General features: G+C 37.6%; 3 protein-coding genes across 10 annotated transcripts; 2 read left to right on the forward strand and 1 right to left on the reverse strand.

The window, feature by feature from the left end:
* Positions 1–926: 926 nt before the first annotated feature.
* Positions 927–10,671, forward strand: LOC107818810 (uncharacterized). Of its 7 annotated transcripts, XM_075234870.1 has the most exons (6): positions 983–1,523; positions 1,953–2,062; positions 2,155–2,996; positions 3,153–3,677; positions 9,102–9,584; positions 10,292–10,671. In XM_075234870.1, exons 2-6 carry the CDS (start codon positions 2,041–2,043, stop codon positions 10,610–10,612), a joined length of 2,193 nt encoding a protein of 730 aa, XP_075090971.1. In that variant the 5' UTR covers positions 983–1,523; positions 1,953–2,040; the 3' UTR covers positions 10,613–10,671. The 7 variants fall into 7 exon arrangements, with proteins under 7 accessions (XP_075090968.1, XP_075090966.1, XP_075090967.1 ...); XM_075234867.1 differs by lacking the exon at positions 1,953–2,062 and having other exon boundaries at positions 927–1,523; positions 2,063–2,996; positions 9,135–9,584; XM_075234865.1 differs by lacking the exon at positions 1,953–2,062 and having other exon boundaries at positions 928–1,523; positions 2,063–2,996.
* A 1,725-nt stretch (positions 10,672–12,396) lies between these two features.
* LOC107824684 (stem-specific protein TSJT1) lies at positions 12,397–14,666 on the forward strand. Of its 2 annotated transcripts, NM_001425949.1 has the most exons (5): positions 12,397–12,718; positions 12,904–13,144; positions 13,691–13,811; positions 13,894–14,116; positions 14,444–14,666. In NM_001425949.1, the coding sequence occupies exons 1-4, from the start codon at positions 12,513–12,515 to the stop codon at positions 14,091–14,093; spliced, it is 768 nt and encodes a 255-aa protein (NP_001412878.1). In that variant the 5' UTR covers positions 12,397–12,512; the 3' UTR covers positions 14,094–14,116; positions 14,444–14,666. The 2 variants fall into 2 exon arrangements, with proteins under 2 accessions (NP_001412878.1, NP_001412877.1); NM_001425948.1 differs by lacking the exon at positions 14,444–14,666 and having other exon boundaries at positions 13,894–14,309.
* Positions 14,667–14,698: 32 nt separating this feature from the next.
* Positions 14,699–15,664, reverse strand: LOC107824681 (anther-specific protein TA-29). The gene has a single exon (XM_016651477.1). The coding sequence runs from the start codon at positions 15,662–15,664 to the stop codon at positions 14,699–14,701; it is 966 nt and encodes a 321-aa protein (XP_016506963.1).
* Between the last annotated feature and the right edge of the window lie 2,102 nt (positions 15,665–17,766).

The following is a 17,766-nucleotide window of genomic DNA, read 5'->3' on the forward strand; positions in this document are numbered from 1 at the left end:
TTTTATATTTTAGAATAGATTGAGTCCCAACAGAAAAAAGGTTACATAGTCATAACCCAAAATTATATTTATACCCATCATTAAATTGCTACAAAACGAAAATATTAACTTTAAAGGGCAAAAAGGTCGATCAATTTGTCGGGGATATTTTCGTCTCTCAACATTTAGCTTCCTAACATTCGTGCTTTTATAATAATATAGATAGATAGATAGATATAGATATATATAAATATAAATAGATACATTTATATCTACTATCTATTCCAGTTTTAATAGATTTTTATATATGATTCTATGTTGCACATAAAAAATTATGGGTTTATTCGAACCGAGTATTAGAATACTAGATCCGCCACATAATATAAGTGTAGGATTTCGTCCATACCAAAATTTACCCGCACATGTACTTCAACACCTCGACAAAAGAGTTAGTTTCACTTGTACAAAAGTGCTCAAGAAGAAAGTGTATACTAATTAAATGTAAAAAAGTTATCAAATTCGTTAATTTTATGAATTAAATTCAAAAGAAGAGAAATGCTTAAAAGAAGTTGGACATGTAACCTAATATAGAAGTGATATTCTCAAAGGTGCTCATGTTTTCTACATTCTCTTTCTCCGTTATTCATGGATGAAAAAAATTAACTCATATTTACATCAATTCAATAAAATACATAATATTTATATGCATCATATCATTTAATCTTAATTAATTATATACCTTCTCACCTCAATTTGATCACATAATCATCTAAATTAATACTTATAATTTAATGTAAAAAACTAAGTTGAATAAGTGTTTTTCCATTCATGCGCCAACTTGTACACCAGATATTAAAAAGAAAAAGAAAAGGAAAAAAAGAAGAAAGAAGCCTACGGGAAAAAAAAAAATTGATAACTCACAGTACCGCTGTGTATCTAAACACAGAAGATCCAAACCCAGCCTTCCCTCCATTTTAGAGCAACTGGATAACACAACACACATAACTCAGCAAAAAAAAAAAAAAACAATTCAAAACTCAATCTTCAATGAACCTCTTAAACTGCAAATTCAACAACACTCTCCTCACCAATCATCTTCCTCCACGTCATACCTCGCTCTACAACCCTCGTGCAACTCGGTTCTCCGTCCGCTTCTCATCCGAGTCAACTCACAGAGTCAAACTCGCCGAGTCACTCCAATCCGAGACCCTGAAGCTTCTAGAATGGCCCGCCGTCTGTCGCCAGCTCTCCGCCTTCACTTCCACATCCATGGGCTTCGCTGCCGCACAATCTGCTCTGATTCCGGTGGGTAAAACTCCTGAAGAGAGCGGGAAACTCCTCTCTCAGACCTCCGCCGCCGTGGCAGTTCCTCGGCCGTTGGATTTCTCCGGAATTGAGGATGTTTCCCCTATTGTTAATGCTTCCATTGCCGGCGGAGTACTCTCAATTCGTGAGCTTTGCTCTGTGAAACGGACCTTGGGAGCGGCGAGGCTTTTGCTCCAACAGTTGGAGGAAATTGCTTCGCTGAGTGATTTTTCTGACAGGTGTATTGCTGTATTTGATACTCCACTTAACTATTGACATACGGATTTTTTTTAATTATTTTTTTTGATTTTTTTGGCTCATGTTTCTCACATCATTGCATGATATCTTTTCGCTCTTAATTAAAAGTCTCGTCTGAAAATTGAGAATCTTTTCGGAAGGAGTGTTTCACTCCTCCTCAATGAAAATTCGAACTAGTCGGACACTCGGACCATTGAATTTCGGATATTAAAGTAAACAAAAAGTTCTTTCCTTTTGTATTGGTGGTTCATTTTTTCCCTTTTTAAAAAAAATGATGTTTGAAACCCAAGAATTTCTTGATTATGAATATGAGTTCTTATAAAGTTAAATCCAAAGATGAATTCACGTAGAGTGTGCTTGCCCTTTATTTTCTATGCCTTCTGAGAATGCCTTCCTACTCCCAATTGCAGTTAACTCAAAATGGCGAAGCTTGTCTCATGTGGTAGTGATGGATTCTCATGAAGTGCCATTTAAATAGTATTGAGCAGTTTCATTAGAATGTCTAATTATGTTCAAACAGGTACTCTCCTCTGAAGGAAATTCTTCACAATTGTGATTTTCTTGTGGAATTGGAGCAAAAAATAGAATTCTGTATTGATTGCAGCTTTTCAGCAATCCTTGACAGAGCTAGTGAAGATTTGGAAATTATAAGGTCTGAGAGAAAACGGAACATGGGAAATCTAGAATCATTGTTGAAGCAATTATCAACTCAAGTTTTTCAGGGTGGGGGATTTGACAGACCTTTAGTAACCAAGCGCCGTTCAAGACTGTGTGTTGCTGTCAGAGCTTCCCATAGATCTTTGCTTCCTAATGCCGTAATCCTAGATACGAGCAGTAGTGGATCTACATATTTCATGGAACCTAAAGAGGCAGTTGAGTTGAACAACATGGAAGTTAAGCTTTCTAGTTCTGAGAGGATTGAGGAGCAAACAATTTTGAGTTTGCTTACATCGGAAATAGCTGAATCTAATATGAAAATAAAACACTTATTAGATAGAATATTGGAAATTGATCTTGCATTTGCAAGAGCTGCTCATGCTCAATGGATAGGTGGTGCCTGTCCAGCTTTAAGTTCAAGAAATTGTAACAATTCCCAATCTGAACTTTTATCTATAGATGTAGAAGGGATACGGCATCCATTGCTTCTTGAGTCCTCTTTGAGAAACTTGTCCACTGATGTGTTCCCAAGGTCGCCTGATTTGGATCAGGGAAATGGTGTCATGAATTTTGAAACAAAATCTAGTGCACATTTCCCTGTGCCCATCGATATTAAAGTTGGTCATGGAACAAAGGTTGTTGTCATCTCGGGCCCTAATACTGGAGGGAAAACGGCTTCAATGAAGACTCTAGGACTGGCTTCTATGATGTTGAAAGCCGGTATGTATTTGCCTGCCCAAAATCAACCACGGCTTCCATGGTTTGATCTCATTCTGGCAGACATAGGAGACCAGCAGGTACTTGGTTTTGCTATACACCCATCTTCCCTCTATCACCCATCTCTGCTGCATATCTTTTTCAATTTAACCCAGTTGAGATTTCCTTTCCTTCTTCATTGTCTTGTTTTTTTTCTTTCGCGCCAAAATTGAACTTTTTTATTTTGCCTGCTGAAGTCTCTGGAACAAAGTCTGTCAACCTTTAGTGGGCACATTTCACGGCTTCGTGAGATTCTGGAAGTCGCTTCTAGAGAATCTTTAGTTCTTATTGATGAAATCGGAAGTGGGACCGATCCTTCAGAAGGTGTAGCACTTTCAGAAAGCATTCTGCAATATCTCAAGGACAGGGTTAATTTAGCTGTTATAACTACCCACTATGCAGATTTAACTCGCTTAAAAGAAAAGGACAATCGGTTTGAAACTGCAGCAACAGAGTTTTCCTTGGAGACTCTACAGCCTACCTATCGGATTCTTTGGGGAAGCAAGGGAGAATCGAATGCCTTAAATATTGCAAAATCAATGGGCTTTGATGAAAGAATAATTGACCGAGCAGTATTATGGGTGAACAAATTGACACCGGACAAGCAGCAGGAGCAGAAGGGATTACTTTATCGTTCACTAATTGAAGAAAGTGACAGACTAGAATATCAAGCAATGGAAGCTGCTTCTCTTCATTCAGATATTATGAACATTTATAATGAGGTATATTCTGAAGCTTTTCCTGAATTCATACTCCCATTCATATAAGTGGGGTACAAACTCAACGAACTCATAGCAGATGCCAAGTGATTACTAAATCCTGGAGCTGGTCAATTTGATGTTTGAACTTTGTTTTGTTTTTCGAATAAAAACCGCCATGATCAGAATTTGTATAAGATCAAAATTTGTGGCTGCTATGATTCTCCCCCCCAAAAAAAAAAAAAATCACATCTAGGTGGCTTCTTGATCTTCCATCTTGGCTGTGTCAAAGGCCCTACAAAAGTCAAGGTTGAGTCGGTACATATGATTTGTATGCACCGGCTTGAGGGGGAGTGTTAGTTTACAGCATGTATATAGTGTAGTATTGTCCCACATTGGTAGAAGAGTAGTATGTCCTTGTATAGTATAGCTATAAATAAGGACCTCTTGTATTGTATTGTTCATCCAATATCAATAACATATTTTCTCCCGTGCCTTCTCACATGGTATCAGAGCAATTGTGAGAGACTTATCGCTGTGCATAAAATTCCAGCGATTCCGGGAAAGAGAAATCGCTGTGCATAAATTCCAGCGATTCCGGGAAAGAGAAATCAGTACTTTTTTAAGGTTGTTTTCTACCTGCTTCATTTCTGTCAGTGTTGTGCAAAATCCAACACTACCACAAGAGTCGTCACTGTCCGGCGACCAAACCCCAGTGAAAAACTCCGGCAGCAGCCTCCTCACGCGCCTCCACGCGCCACCAGAAGCTCACGCGCGTGAGCTCACGCGCCGGCGCGTACGACCACTTCCGGCCATTTTTTGAAAATCTTCCTTTAGAACAGTTGGGTCGCCTGGTAATTCCGATCCTACCTCTACTGTTTTCATTTCATTCCGACAATTTTGAGTTTTTTCCGGCAGCTACAGTACTATTCCGGCAGCTACAGTATTTCAGTATTCTGTTTCTGTGTTTCCGTACACTGTTTGAGTGGATTACAGTTGATTCTTTCTCCTATTTGGTAATAATTTGCAACAATGTCTTTGGGATTTGATGCTTTTGGATCTAGAAACATGAGTTCTGGAAGCTCTAGTGCTATTATTACCTCGGAACCTTTAATGGGAGGTTCAAACTACTTAGCTTGGGCTTCATCTGTCGAGTTATGGTGTAGAGGTCAAGGTGTTCAAGATCATCTAATCAAACAGTCTAGCGATGGAAATGAAAAGGCAATAGCACTTTGGGCAAAAATCGATGCTCAGTTATATAGTATCTTGTGGCGATCTATTGATTCCAAGTTGATGCCTTTGTTTCGTCCATTCCAGACATGTTATTTGGTTTGGGCAAAGGCACACACCTTATACACTAATGACATATCTCGCTTCTATGATGTGATATCACGGATGACAAATTTAAAGAAGCAGGAATTGGACATGTCTACTTACTTGGGTCAAGTACAGGCAGTCATGGAGGAATTTGAGAAGTTGATGCCAGTTTCTGCTAGTGTGGAAAAACAACAAGAGCAGCGACAGAAAATGTTTCTCGTTCTTACCCTCGCTGGACTTCCTAATGATCTTGATTCAGTACGCGACCAGATTTTGGCTAGTCCGTCTGTCCCGACAGTTGATGAATTATTCTCTCGATTACTCCGCCTTGCTGCAGCACCAAGTCTACCAGTAATCTCATCACAGATACTTGATTCCTTTGTTTTTGCATCCCAGACAATGGATGTTCGGGCATCTCAAACTATGGAGCATAGACGAGGAGGAGGTCGTTTTGGAAGATCTAGACCCAAGTGTTCTTATTGTCACAAACTTGGACACACTCGTGAAATATGCTATTCCTTACATGGTCGTCCACCCAAAAATGCTTACATTGCTCAAACCGAGACTCCAGGTAACCAAGGATTTTCTTTATCTAAAGAAGAATATAATGAGCTCCTTCAGTATCGAGCAAGTAAGCAGACATCTCCACAAGTAGCCTCAGTTGCTCAGACTGATACTTCTGTTACTGGTAATTCTTTTGCTTGTGTTTCCCAGTCTAACACTTTTGGCCCATGGGTCATGGACTCCGGCGCTTCTGATCACATCTCTGGTAATATATCACTTTTGTCAAATATTGTATATTCACAGTCTCTTCCCACTGTTACTTTAGCCAATGGATGTCAAACTAAGGCAAAAGGAGTTGGACAAGCTAATCCCTTGTCTTCTATCACCCTAGATTCCGTTCTTTATGTCCCTGACTGTCCTTTTAGTCTTGCATCTGTTAGTCGTTTGACTCGTGCCCTCCATTGTGGTATATATTTTATTGACGATTCTTTTATTATGCAGGACCGCAGTACGGGACAGACAATTGGTACAGGACGTGAATCAGAAGGCCTTTACTACCTTAACTCACTCAGTCCTTCCACAACATGTCTAGTTACAGATCCTCCAGATCTAATCCACAGACGTTTAGGACATCCGAGTTTATCCAAACTTCAGAAGATGGTGCCTAGTTTATCTAGTTTGTCTACATTAGATTGTGAGTCGTGTCAACTTGGGAAACATACCCGAGCCTCCTTTTCGCGTAGTGTTGAGAGTCATGCAGGGTCTGTCTTCTCCTTAGTTCATTCTGATATATGGGGTCCTAGTAGAGTCAGTTCATCATTTGGATTTCGTTATTTTGTCAGTTTCATTGATGATTATTCAAGATGTACTTGGCTTTTCTTAATGAAAGATTGTTCTGAGTTATTTTCTATATTCCAGAGTTTCTGTGCTGAAATCAAAAACCAATTTGGTGTTTCTATTCGCATTTTTCGCAGTGATAATGCCTTAGAATATTTATCTTCTCAATTTCAGCAGTTTATGACTTCTCAAGGAATTATTCATCAGACATCTTGTCCTTATACCCCTCAGCAAAATGGGGTTGCTGAGAGAAAGAATAGGCACCTTATTGAGACTGCTCGCACACTTCTAATTGAATCTCGTGTTCCGTTGCGTTTTTGGGGCGATGCAGTTCTCATAGCTTGTTATTTGATTAATCGGATGCCTTCATCTCCCATCAAGAATCAGATTCCGCATTCAGTATTGTTTTCCCAGTCACCCTTATACTCTCTTCCACCTCGTGTTTTTGGGAGCACGTGTTTTGTTCATAACTTAGCCCCTGGGAAAGATAAGTTAGCTCCTCGTGCTCTCAAGTGTGTCTTCCTTGGTTATTCTCGTGTTCGGAAGGGATATCGTTGTTATCCTCCAGATCTTCGTAGGTACCTTATGTCAGCTGACGTCACATTTTTTGAGTCTAAACCTTTCTTTACCTCTGCTGACCACCATGATATATCTGAGGTCTTACCTATACCGACCTTTGAGGAGTTTACTATAGCTCCTCCTCCACCTTCGACCATAGAGGTTTCATCCATACCAACTGTTGAGGAGTCTAGTGTTGTTCCCCCTAGTTCCCCAGCCACAGGAACACCACTCTTGACTTATCATCGTCGTTTGCGTCTTCCATCAGGCCCAACTGGTTCTCGTCCTGACCATGCTCCTGCTGCGGACCCTGCTCCTAGTACACCGATTGCACTACGGAAAGGTATACGGACCACCCTTACCCCTAAACCTCATTATATCGGTTTGAGCTATCATCGTCTGTCATCTCCCCATTATGCTTTTATATCTTTTTTGTCCTCGGTTTCTATCCCTAAGTCTACAGGTGAAGCGTTGTCTCATTCAGGATGGCGACAGGCTATGAGTGACGAGATGCCTGCTTTACATACAAGTGGTACTTGGGAGCTTGTTGCTCTTCCCTCAGATAAATCTACTGTTGGTTGTCGTTGGGTTTATGCAGTCAAAGTTGGTCCCGATGGACAGATTGATCGACTTAAGGCCCGTCTTGTTGCCAAAGGATATACTCAGATATTTGGGCTCGATTACAGTGATACCTTCTCTCCCGTGGCTAAAGTGGCTTCAGTCCGCCTTTTTCTATCCATGGCTGCGGTTCGTCATTGGCCCCTCTATCAGCTGGACATTAAAAATGCCTTTCTTCACGGTGATCTTGAGGATGAGGTTTATATGGAGCAACCACCTGGTTTTGTTGCTCAGGGGAGTCTCGTGGCCTTGTATGTCGCTTGCGTCGGTCACTTTATGGTCTAAAGCAGTCTCCTCGAGCCTAGTTTGGTAAGTTCAACACGGTTATCCAGGAGTTTGGCATGATTCGTAGTGAAGCTGATCACTCTGTGTTTTATCGGCACTCTGCTTCAAGTCTCTGTATTTATCTGGTAGTCTATGTTGGTAGTCTATGTTGATGATATTGTTATTACTGGCAATGATCAGGATGATATTACCAATCTGAAGCAGCATCTCTTCCAGCACTTCCAAACTAAGGATCTAGGCAGATTGAAGTACTTTCTAGGTATTGAGGTTGCCCAGTCTAGCGCGGGTATTGTTATTTCTCAAAGAAAATATGCTTTAGACATTCTTGAGGAGACGGGGATGATAGGTTGCAGACCTGTTGACACTCCGATGGATCCGAATTCTAAACTTATGCCAGGACAGGGGGAGCCGCTTAGCGATCCTGCAAGTTATAGGCGGCTGGTTGGAAAATTAAATTATCTCACAGTGACTAGACCCGACATTTCTTATCCTGTGAGTGTTGTAAGTCAGTTTATGAATTCTCCCTGTGATAGTCATTAGGATGCAGTTGTCCGCATTATTCGATATATAAAATCGGCTCCAGGCAAAGGGTTACTCTTTGAGGATCGAGGTCATGAGCAGAATATTGGATACTCAGATGCTGATTGGGCAGGATCACCTTCTAATAGACGTTCTACGTCTGGATATTGTGTTTTAGTAGGAGGAAATTTGGTGTCCTGGAAGAGCAAGAAACATAATGTAGTTGCTCGGTCTAGTGCAGAAGCAGAATATCGAGCAATGGCTATGGCAACATGTGAGCTAGTTTGGACTAAACAATTGCTCAAGGAGTTGAAATTTGGTGAAATCAGTTGGATGGAACTTGTGTGCGATAATCAAGCTGCCCTTCATATTGCATCAAATCCGGTGTTCCATGAGAGAACTAAACACATTGAGATTGATTGTCACTTCGTCAGAGAAAAGATACTTTCAGGAGAGATTGCTACAAAGTTTGTGAGGTCGAATGATCAACTTGCAGATATTTTCACCAAGTCTCTCACTGGTCCTCGTATTGGTTATATATGTAACAAGTTCGGTACATATGATTTGTATGCACCTGCTTGAGGGGAGTGTTAGTTTACAGCATGTATATAGTGTAGTATTGTCCCACGAGTAGTATGTCCTTGTATAGTATAGCTATAAATAAGGACCTCTTGTATTGTATTGCTCATCCAATATCAATAACATATTTTCTCCCGTACCTTCTCACAGATTTATTTTGGGAAGATGCTGCTGGACAACCTTAGAGATATTGTTGTTAACCATTATTTTGAATTTGACTATTATCTTCAGTATTTTCTTTTTTCCTTTTTCCATGCAATGAAGATCAACAAGGAAGCACAAGATCTAGAGGGACGTGAAGAAGCCATCAAAGCAAAGGAAACGCATGAAATCCAACAGGAAGTGAGGACTGTGAAAAATGAGATCCACACTATAGTAGAGAAGTTTGAGAGCCAACTCAGAAATGCAAGTGCTGACGAGATTAATCCACTTGTGAAAAAAGCTGAATCTGCTATTGCATCGATAGTTGAAGCTCATCAGCCTAGTAAAGATTCTCTATTCAGAGAAATAGGCCAGAGCCTTTACACACCTCAGATCGGAGAACAAGTATATGTGAAGGCCTTTGGAAATAAGTTAGCCACTGTAGTTGAGGAACCTGGGGATGATGACAGTATCCTTGTTCAATATGGAAAAATCAGAGTCCGCGTGGGCAAACGTAGTGTAAGACCCATTCCCCCTGATGCTTCTTCCGGTGCAGCTGTCCTGAAAACCCAGGTTTGCCAACTCTGAGTTCTTTCTTCTCTCTTTCTGTTGTAAGTATAAAACTATAAATATATATACTACATAATACACCATACACATACATGAAACATAGGCACCACTATGAGACTGGTGATTGAAAGTTTTTAAAGAAACGAGGTAGACCTAAAATCTCAGGGAAGAAAGTAGACCTACAATCTCTTGGATTCCATGTGGACTTATCGAAAAGTAAGGTACAACGGAAGATTTGGATTCATATAGGTGATAGCAATTAGTTTTGATTGAGATTTAGTCATGGTGGTATGCTACTTTAGCTCCAACTTTTGGTAGGAGTCATTTAGCCTCATAGAGATTATGCCAGCAGAAAATATAGAGAACGTCAGTGCTAGAAAACCTAACATCTTAAATATTCAACTGAGACCGGTAGAAGCGGTGTAACATAAATTGATTATCAATTATATGCATATGAGGCTAGTTTTTAAGTATATGACAATCAGGTAGTTCATTTTTGAGCTTGGAACTTATAATCCTAGCTTAGATACTTGCCTTATCTTATAAAATGAATGGAGTTGCATGTTTTAGTAAAGACGAGTATCTTGAGAATTTCGCATGTGAGTTAGGTTCGTTTCACATATATCTGATATATACTCGTGCTTGGCTGTTTCTCACTTGGTAAAAACATGGGGAATGAAAGAAAAAGTTAATCATGATCGATGATGTAGGTACAGCGGATCAAGAGTCTTAGGGACCTTGGAAGTCTTGCTGAAGCAGGCAAAAATCAACAGGATTCTTATGGCCCTGTGCTGCAGACATCTAAAAACACCATAGACTTGCGTGGCCTGAGAGTGGAGGATGCTTCGCACCAGCTCAACATGGCTATTGACTCAAGAGCGCCTAATTCTGTTCTTTTTGTTATTCATGGGATGGGCACTGGGGTTGTAAAAGAATCTGCACATAAATTACTAAGAGATCATCCTCGTGTTGTTAAGTTTGAACAGGAAAGTCCTATGAATTATGGTTGTACAGTTGCTTATATCAAATGAAACACTTCTCAAAACCCAGGTAAAGGTAATATACACACTGAATGGTGTTTATCTGACAATTCTTGTCTTGTACAGGCTTATCTTTTGGGCTTGTTCTCTCTTTCTCTTAAAAACCCAGAAGCACACTCGTGAAATGTTAGTTCAAATTATGATCTCTTAACCGTTGAACTATTTCATTGGAATGCGGAAGTGTTCTCTAAATAAATTGCTGTATTTCCAAAACTTGCTTGCCGCTCTATTGAAAATTTCTAATTCAACACTCGCTGTGGGTTTATTAGTTTTTGTACTGCGCACAAAGTTACTCGAGCAGCTTTCACTGTGAAAATTAAAATGTATAAATAAGAAAAACAAATGCTTTTCCATTGATAACGAAGAAGGAATCTTTGATACAAATTGCATTAGAAGACTGAGCTAGCGTTTGGCCATAGATTCTCAAATTTGTTCTGAAAAATCTGATTTGGGCGAAGTTTGGTTTGAAGATGAAAATGTGTTTGGACATCAGTTTTCAAAACATATTTTTCAAATTTATTTTGAAAAAATATGAAATATGATTTATACCCACAAGTTTTAAAAACTATTACAAATACCCAACATTACCATTATCAATAACATTCATTATATTATCGCAAACCATAGTATTGAACATGAATAAATTTGATACAAAATTATCATTTTTATAATGAACTGCATGATACACTATCACGTGATCGAGAAGACGAAGTAACATTGTTACAAAATAATAAATAGTGGGCTCTTTTATAAAATACAAAAGTTTGGGGCAATTTTTAAAAAATGTAATAGTGATATTTTGGCTCAAAACCAGCTCTTGATTTTACCGAAATGTAGGTAAAATCTATGGCCAAACATATGTTTGCCAAATAAAATCCAAATTTATTTTGACAAAATCTATGGCCAAACGGGTCACAAGCTAATCTCGTTTGCGGGGGTAACTTTCAAACAAAAAACCATTCTTTTCTCATTTCCGCTAATGGTTATGTCCCACAGATTTTGCTGTTTTCAAATAATGTCTCAATCGGGAATTACATTATCTTATTATCTCTTCCTATTAGTCAAATTACATCAAAATAATGCATACATGAAAGATACCTTGACGTCGACCTCCACTGAAAAAAAGCTTAATTAGTTTCATCATTGAAAGAACAGAAAGCTTGAAATAGCATTATTACGTGCTTTCTGAGACTTCGTTGCATAGGCAAATAATTTTGGGTTTAAGTGGATCAATTATTTAGAAGAGTCCAGTATTGCCTGCTTCTCGAAGTGCGTAAAGTCATATACTGCTAGCTTCAGCCTTCTGTATTTAGATAAAACTTTCTTGGCTTGTTTCTACTGTCATATTCATGATCTAAAATCCAGACACAAATTCAAGATTTAAATTTTATGGGTTCAACTTTTAAATTTTTTTAGCGTTGAACCTAAAGTTATGAGTTTATATTCATTATTTTTATAATTTTAATAAACTTTTACTCCGCATTAAAAGTTATACATTCAATTGTTAACCCACTGCATGTATGCACCTTTCTAAAACTACTAGTATATCATATTTTCTGGTACTTCAAAACCATGTTCCAAGACATCTATCCCATCAATGAAAGAAATAAAGAAATTTTGTTTACAAATTCCCAAAGTAATTATTCGCCCATAAAATATTAAAGTAGTACCATCTTGAACAAAGGAGAGTGTGACAGATGCACTATCACTTTGTTGATGCCACGTCAGTACTTTGTTTTCAGTTACAAGAGTCTTTTGGATAAGCATGTCAGCTGCAAGTCTTCTATATTATAAGTACATAGAATGTGCTTTCCTGGGATTTTTATGGTTCTTGAAAAAAGAAATTAGCTTGGGATTCTTGAAATTTTTCTAGCTTTTACTTTGTCCAAACATGTTGGCTGTGTTTGAGCAATCCATTGGTAGGCCACCTCCAGAGTTGAGCCTTCCTCAAGCAGGTATACAGAAAAAGGAGGCTAAAACAAGGGAAGAGATTGCAGAAAGTTTCAAAACATGGAAGCAAGACTCAACTTTTTACCACCTTTTCAATGGGAATTTCATGGCTTTTTCTCATGGAAATGAAAACCCTTTACAACCAAGGTATTGATGTTTAGTACTAGTAATAGTAACATGTTTTGTTTTTTTCTTTTTGGGCACATTGATTAGTATACTAAAAGGGTGAACTTTTCTTAAAAACTAGTGTAGTATTTCAAGATTGAAGCAATAGCAAGGTGACTATAAATGAAGTTGTCTGAGCTTGTTTTGTTTTGTTTTGTTTACATTAGGTCTATTGTTGTGATGGATGATGTCTTCTGCATATTCTCTGGGGCTTTAGATAACACTTTTGATTTGAGAAAACATTATGGTCTTTCAAGACAAGCCACAGAGGCTATGATTATGGTTGAAGCTTACAAAGTTTTAAGGGATCGGGCGCCATACCCTCCTGATCAAGTCATCAAAGAACTTGAAGGCAAATTTGCTTTCATTCTGTTTGACTCAAAAGCTTCTACTCTTTTTCTTGCCAGGGTGAGTCACAATGCTTTTTCTCACATAATTGATCTCTTTCTTAGCTTATTGAACATTCATATTAACCATTTCCATGATCCATAACTTGGTCTGTTTCTTTAAACTTAACTATACACCATGATCAACATAGTATTTTTAGAAGAGTTTAAGTTTGGTGCCCTGACGACATAAAAAATGTTTATACAATCATGTCATTTATAAGGATTAAGGGCAGCCCGGTGCACTAAGCTCCCGCTATGCGCGGGGTCCGGGAAGAGCTGGACATCAAGAGTCTATTATACGCAGTCTTACCATGCATTTCTGTAAGAGGTTGTTTTCATGGTTCGAACCCGTGATGTCCTGATCACATGGTAGCAACTTTACCAGTTATGTCACTTATAAGGTAATTACATGATAAACATTAGTTGGAAACCGGGTAAAAGTGGTAACTAACCTTCTATCACATGTTAAACTAGGTTAAACTACACTAAAAAAATCTTTATATTGTCAATGTATATAACTTAAATCCTTTTTAGGATAAACTTAATGTTGCTCTAAGCAATGTAGGATCGCGATGGATGTGTGCCGTTACACTGGGGAACTGCTGCAGATGGGTCTTTAGTATGTTCCGATGATTCAGAGTTCATTCAAGCTTCTTGTGGAAAATTCTATACCCCATTTCCTCCAGGTTTCTTAATCAAATCCTCAAGTTTGATTCAATCTTTTTTGGATATCAAGCAAAATTTAATGTATAAAAGCTGATTGAACAGGGTGTATCTTCATAAGTGACACTGGACTAATAAGCTTTGATCATCCACTGCACAAAGTAAAAGCAATTGCACGCGAAGATGATGAAGGAAACATCAATGCTGTGATTTTCCAGGTGGATTTGTACACCAAACTCCACAGCATTCCACGCCGGGGAAGTGCTGCCAATTGGGCAGGTGCCACTGTGGTTGAAGGAGACTGAAGGCTTAAAACTTTGTTTTGAGGGTAAATTGACAATCTTCCTGAGTTTGAGTGTAATAATGTTAAATTACAAATGATATGCTACTTTATGGCCATCTTGTTGAAATAATCTTAAATCATATGTTGCTCCTACGAAATCAATCCAATCATCTGATCAATAGCTTTCAGCATTATGTTCATTCATTTCACATTTTCCCAGTTTGCTTCCTTAATTTGATAAATCAAAAAGTTCTGTGATTCCTATAGATTATTTTCCTGGTACTATTAAATTGTGACTGCTTCGCGATCTTTAAATTATTTCATCCTTTAAATATGAGTTTCCTGATTCTTCCTTTCATTTTCTAACTACAGAGAAATTGCTGAATGCTGATTGACATTAGGCAAAGTAACAACAAATATATTCAGCATTATATTCCAAATACTAGTAGCAAGTCTATTTTTACAGTGCATGAGGAGGTTTAGCAAATTGTCCAACTGATTATATCCCAATCCACTGTAAACTAGTTTTATTTAAGTTCGTTGGAAGTGAGTATTCTTAGACAGTGTATACAGTTTTTTGGCTGAAGCTACATATATAGTTCCTTTTTTTTTGGTTTGTGGGAGAGCCTAGTTTATGATGTCTTCGTCTTTATGCTGCTTTGACTGATGATGCGCTTCCTCCTCATCACTCCTTTCTACTATATGATCATGTCGGTTCTCATGTTTGTGTTGCATTGGAGAAACAAAGTGTAGAAGAAGTTCATTACAATCTTCACTTTCACACATATCTGGCCTACATCTGTAAGGTCCATCGAATCGTGATAATCCTGAGATATGGAATTCAGTTATTCCTCCACTAGGATTGTTGGCAGGACATGCATAACCACAGCCCGGGGGACAGCCAAAACCAGGGTCACAGCCATCGTTACTACAACCAGGGGCATCAGAACCACCACCTCCTCCGCCACCACCACCACCCCAAGCACCAAAACCAATTCCAAAACCGCCAACTCCTCCCACAGTGAGACCTATACCTCGGCGTCCTCCATATCTTAGATGTTCTTGTTTATTGTCATGTTTGTCTTGCATTGGGAAAACAAAGTGTAGGAGAAGCTCATTACAGTCTTTACTGTCACACATATTTGGCCCTGGCTTGCAACGGTATAGTCTAGCGGATTGTGATATTCCTGTGATTTTGGATTCAGTCATTCCTCCAGTAGGAATATCGGCCGGACACACATAGCCACAACCAGGGGAATAGACTGGGACACCAAAGACAGGTTTAGGTAGGAAACCAAAGCCAGGGACAGTGCAACCATGGATACTGCAGCCAGGGTTATAACCGTAGTTAGGGGTGTCAGAACCACCACCATCTCCACCACCTCCACCACCACCGGCCCAACCACCACCAATGCCAAATCCACCGCCTCCTCCAAAGCCTTTGGCGTCGATATTACTCAGAGTGTGAGCTTTGAGGTTGTCATGATCAGCTTCCTTAGCCTTAATTGCATCAGAGGTAACAGGCTGGCCAGAGCATATTGCTAAGCTTAGCAAAATCATAAAAGAAATGAAAACCCATTTTGGAGCTACCATTTTAGCTAATTTCTTTAAGTAAAAACTTTGATTTGAGTGATGATGTTGTACTGTTACACTTGCACCACAAGGGCATATATAGAGCACAAGACATACACAACAACTTGCAAAACTAACTTTTGTTGGAGCATTTCGAGGAAAATGGGGAGTAGCAGGCTAATCTGAGGGTAACATTAAGGTTTCATGTATTAATTTGTTGCAAACATGGACTTAGTGTGAGGAAAAAGTACCAAAATTTTGTCTCACCCTGATTTCAGTTATGGAAATTACATTATGAAGCTGTGCTAGAGAAGATGTTTATTCTAGTCCAGCCACCCACCTTATGCAAGTCTGCTTTTAGCTTGATTCAAAAACTGATTTAATTTACATTGCTAAATGTGCATACTTCGAGCCTATGTCGCTTTAATTCGAGTAGGATGTATATATTAGTACATAAAAAATCATGTTTGAATCATCTTTCATAAAGTGACAAGTCAATTGTCCCTTCTTGTTTGGCACTATATTCAATCTGTTAATGCAAATTATCCAGTTATACTTAGCTAGATATCCAATTTTGAATAAAAATAGCTCTTGATTAGTAAACCGGATAGTGACAAAGTCACATATCCATCAAACTTCTGGTGCTCGTGGCTAAGTTCTGATCGACATGGGGTTAAAATTTAAATTGGGACACATAAATAGCCTATTTGTGCAAATCTCCCCATCGAAAATGACAGATTGTTACATGGAAAACAAAAAGTCCTCTGATAGAAGTCGCAAAGTATCACAATTTTCTATCGAGAGATAGATTGAAAGAAGTGCAGGGAAGCGGTTAACTGGAACATAACACAATGTCTAAATTAATTGCATTCGCTAACCAAAAAGTGTATTACTCTCTCCGGTCCACAATAAGTTATTTTTTGGCCCTTTTTTTATGGTCCAAAATAAGTGAGTTTTTTAGATTTCAAAAATGATTTAATTATTTTTTTACTACAGTGCCCTTGGAGTAAATGGTGTTGGAGTATGTGTTAGAAATGTTTATGTGAAGAAATAGTAAAGGTTAATATGATCAATTTCATTGCTATTTAATGTTAAAATGTGAATTTCTTAATCTGTGTGAAAACAACCAAAAAATCACTTATTGTGGACCGGAGAAAGTATATAAATATATATTTGGAAGCGACTAAAAATAAACTTTTCTCATATTATACGAACCTAAAAACAGCATATGGTAGTTTCTAGGGAATCTAAATCACTAAAATTAATAAAAGAAGCAACAAGTATCAATACATATGATTTACACCGTCAAACACGAAATTCGTAAATATTTAATATAATAAAGAATTAATCCAAATAGCCTCCCACCCTATAACTTAAACTAAAAATAACCAGCGAATGTATATTATATGCATAATTTATATATTAAATGTGTATAATCATGTATAATCAATGTATAATCTATGTATATGGTTAGAAAAAGTAAACAATTAATATAGCCGGCTATTTGTGTAAAAATCCCTAATATAATCGATATATTATTAAAAGGAGAGGACAAAGCCCTCTTCTTAAGCCAAGTGACAACCTAGAAAAAAGCCACATGGCATAAGTAGCTAATAATTAGTTATTGGTTATTGTTTTTGAATTTACATATCTATAAAATAATAAAATAAAATATTTTATAATAAAAAATGAAAAAAAAATGTCCATTCAAATTGTAGAATAGTTTCAAGTTGGAGTTTTTAATTTATTTTAAAATAAAAAACTAAAATTACAAAAAATAAAAACTGCCAATTCAAAATTTCTTTGTTTTTTTAAAATAATTTTTGTTTTTCTTTTTAAAAATAAAAAGTTTATTTATTCAAAAAATATTATTGAGAATAATAGAATAAAATATAAAATAAAAAAAATATTTTCTATTATATTACAAAAATAAAGTAGCATACAAAAACCTAAATAAAGTAATATGCTAATAAAAGTTTCTATTAACAATGCAATAATACTAAATATTGGATAATATAATAAAGAAAAATACATAACATAAAAGTTATTCGATGCCTATATAAGTATCATTAATTTAATAGAGATTTTATTCATTAAAATTCAGATAATATTATTGAGAACAA

This window comes from Nicotiana tabacum, chromosome 17, assembly GCF_000715075.1.
Source record: "Nicotiana tabacum cultivar K326 chromosome 17, ASM71507v2, whole genome shotgun sequence".
Classification (NCBI taxonomy): domain Eukaryota; kingdom Viridiplantae; phylum Streptophyta; class Magnoliopsida; order Solanales; family Solanaceae; genus Nicotiana; species Nicotiana tabacum.

Excerpts from the sequence above, each read along its gene's own strand:
- LOC107824684 (NM_001425949.1), top strand. The coding sequence starts at position 12,513 with ATGTTGGCTGTGTTTGAGCAATCCATTGGTAGGCCACCTCCAGAGTTG. Across the intron at positions 12,719-12,903 it reads GAAAACCCTTTACAACCAAG|GTCTATTGTTGTGATGGATG; the intron begins GTATTGATGTTT and ends TGTTTACATTAG. Across the intron at positions 13,812-13,893 it reads CTATACCCCATTTCCTCCAG|GGTGTATCTTCATAAGTGAC; the intron begins GTTTCTTAATCA and ends CTGATTGAACAG.
- LOC107824681 (XM_016651477.1), bottom strand. The coding sequence starts at position 15,664 with ATGGTAGCTCCAAAATGGGTTTTCATTTCTTTTATGATTTTGCTAAGC.
- LOC107818810 (XM_075234865.1), top strand. The coding sequence starts at position 1,027 with ATGAACCTCTTAAACTGCAAATTCAACAACACTCTCCTCACCAATCAT. Across the intron at positions 1,524-2,062 it reads CTGAGTGATTTTTCTGACAG|GTACTCTCCTCTGAAGGAAA; the intron begins GTGTATTGCTGT and ends ATGTTCAAACAG. Across the intron at positions 3,678-9,101 it reads TTATGAACATTTATAATGAG|TATTTTCTTTTTTCCTTTTT; the intron begins GTATATTCTGAA and ends TATTATCTTCAG.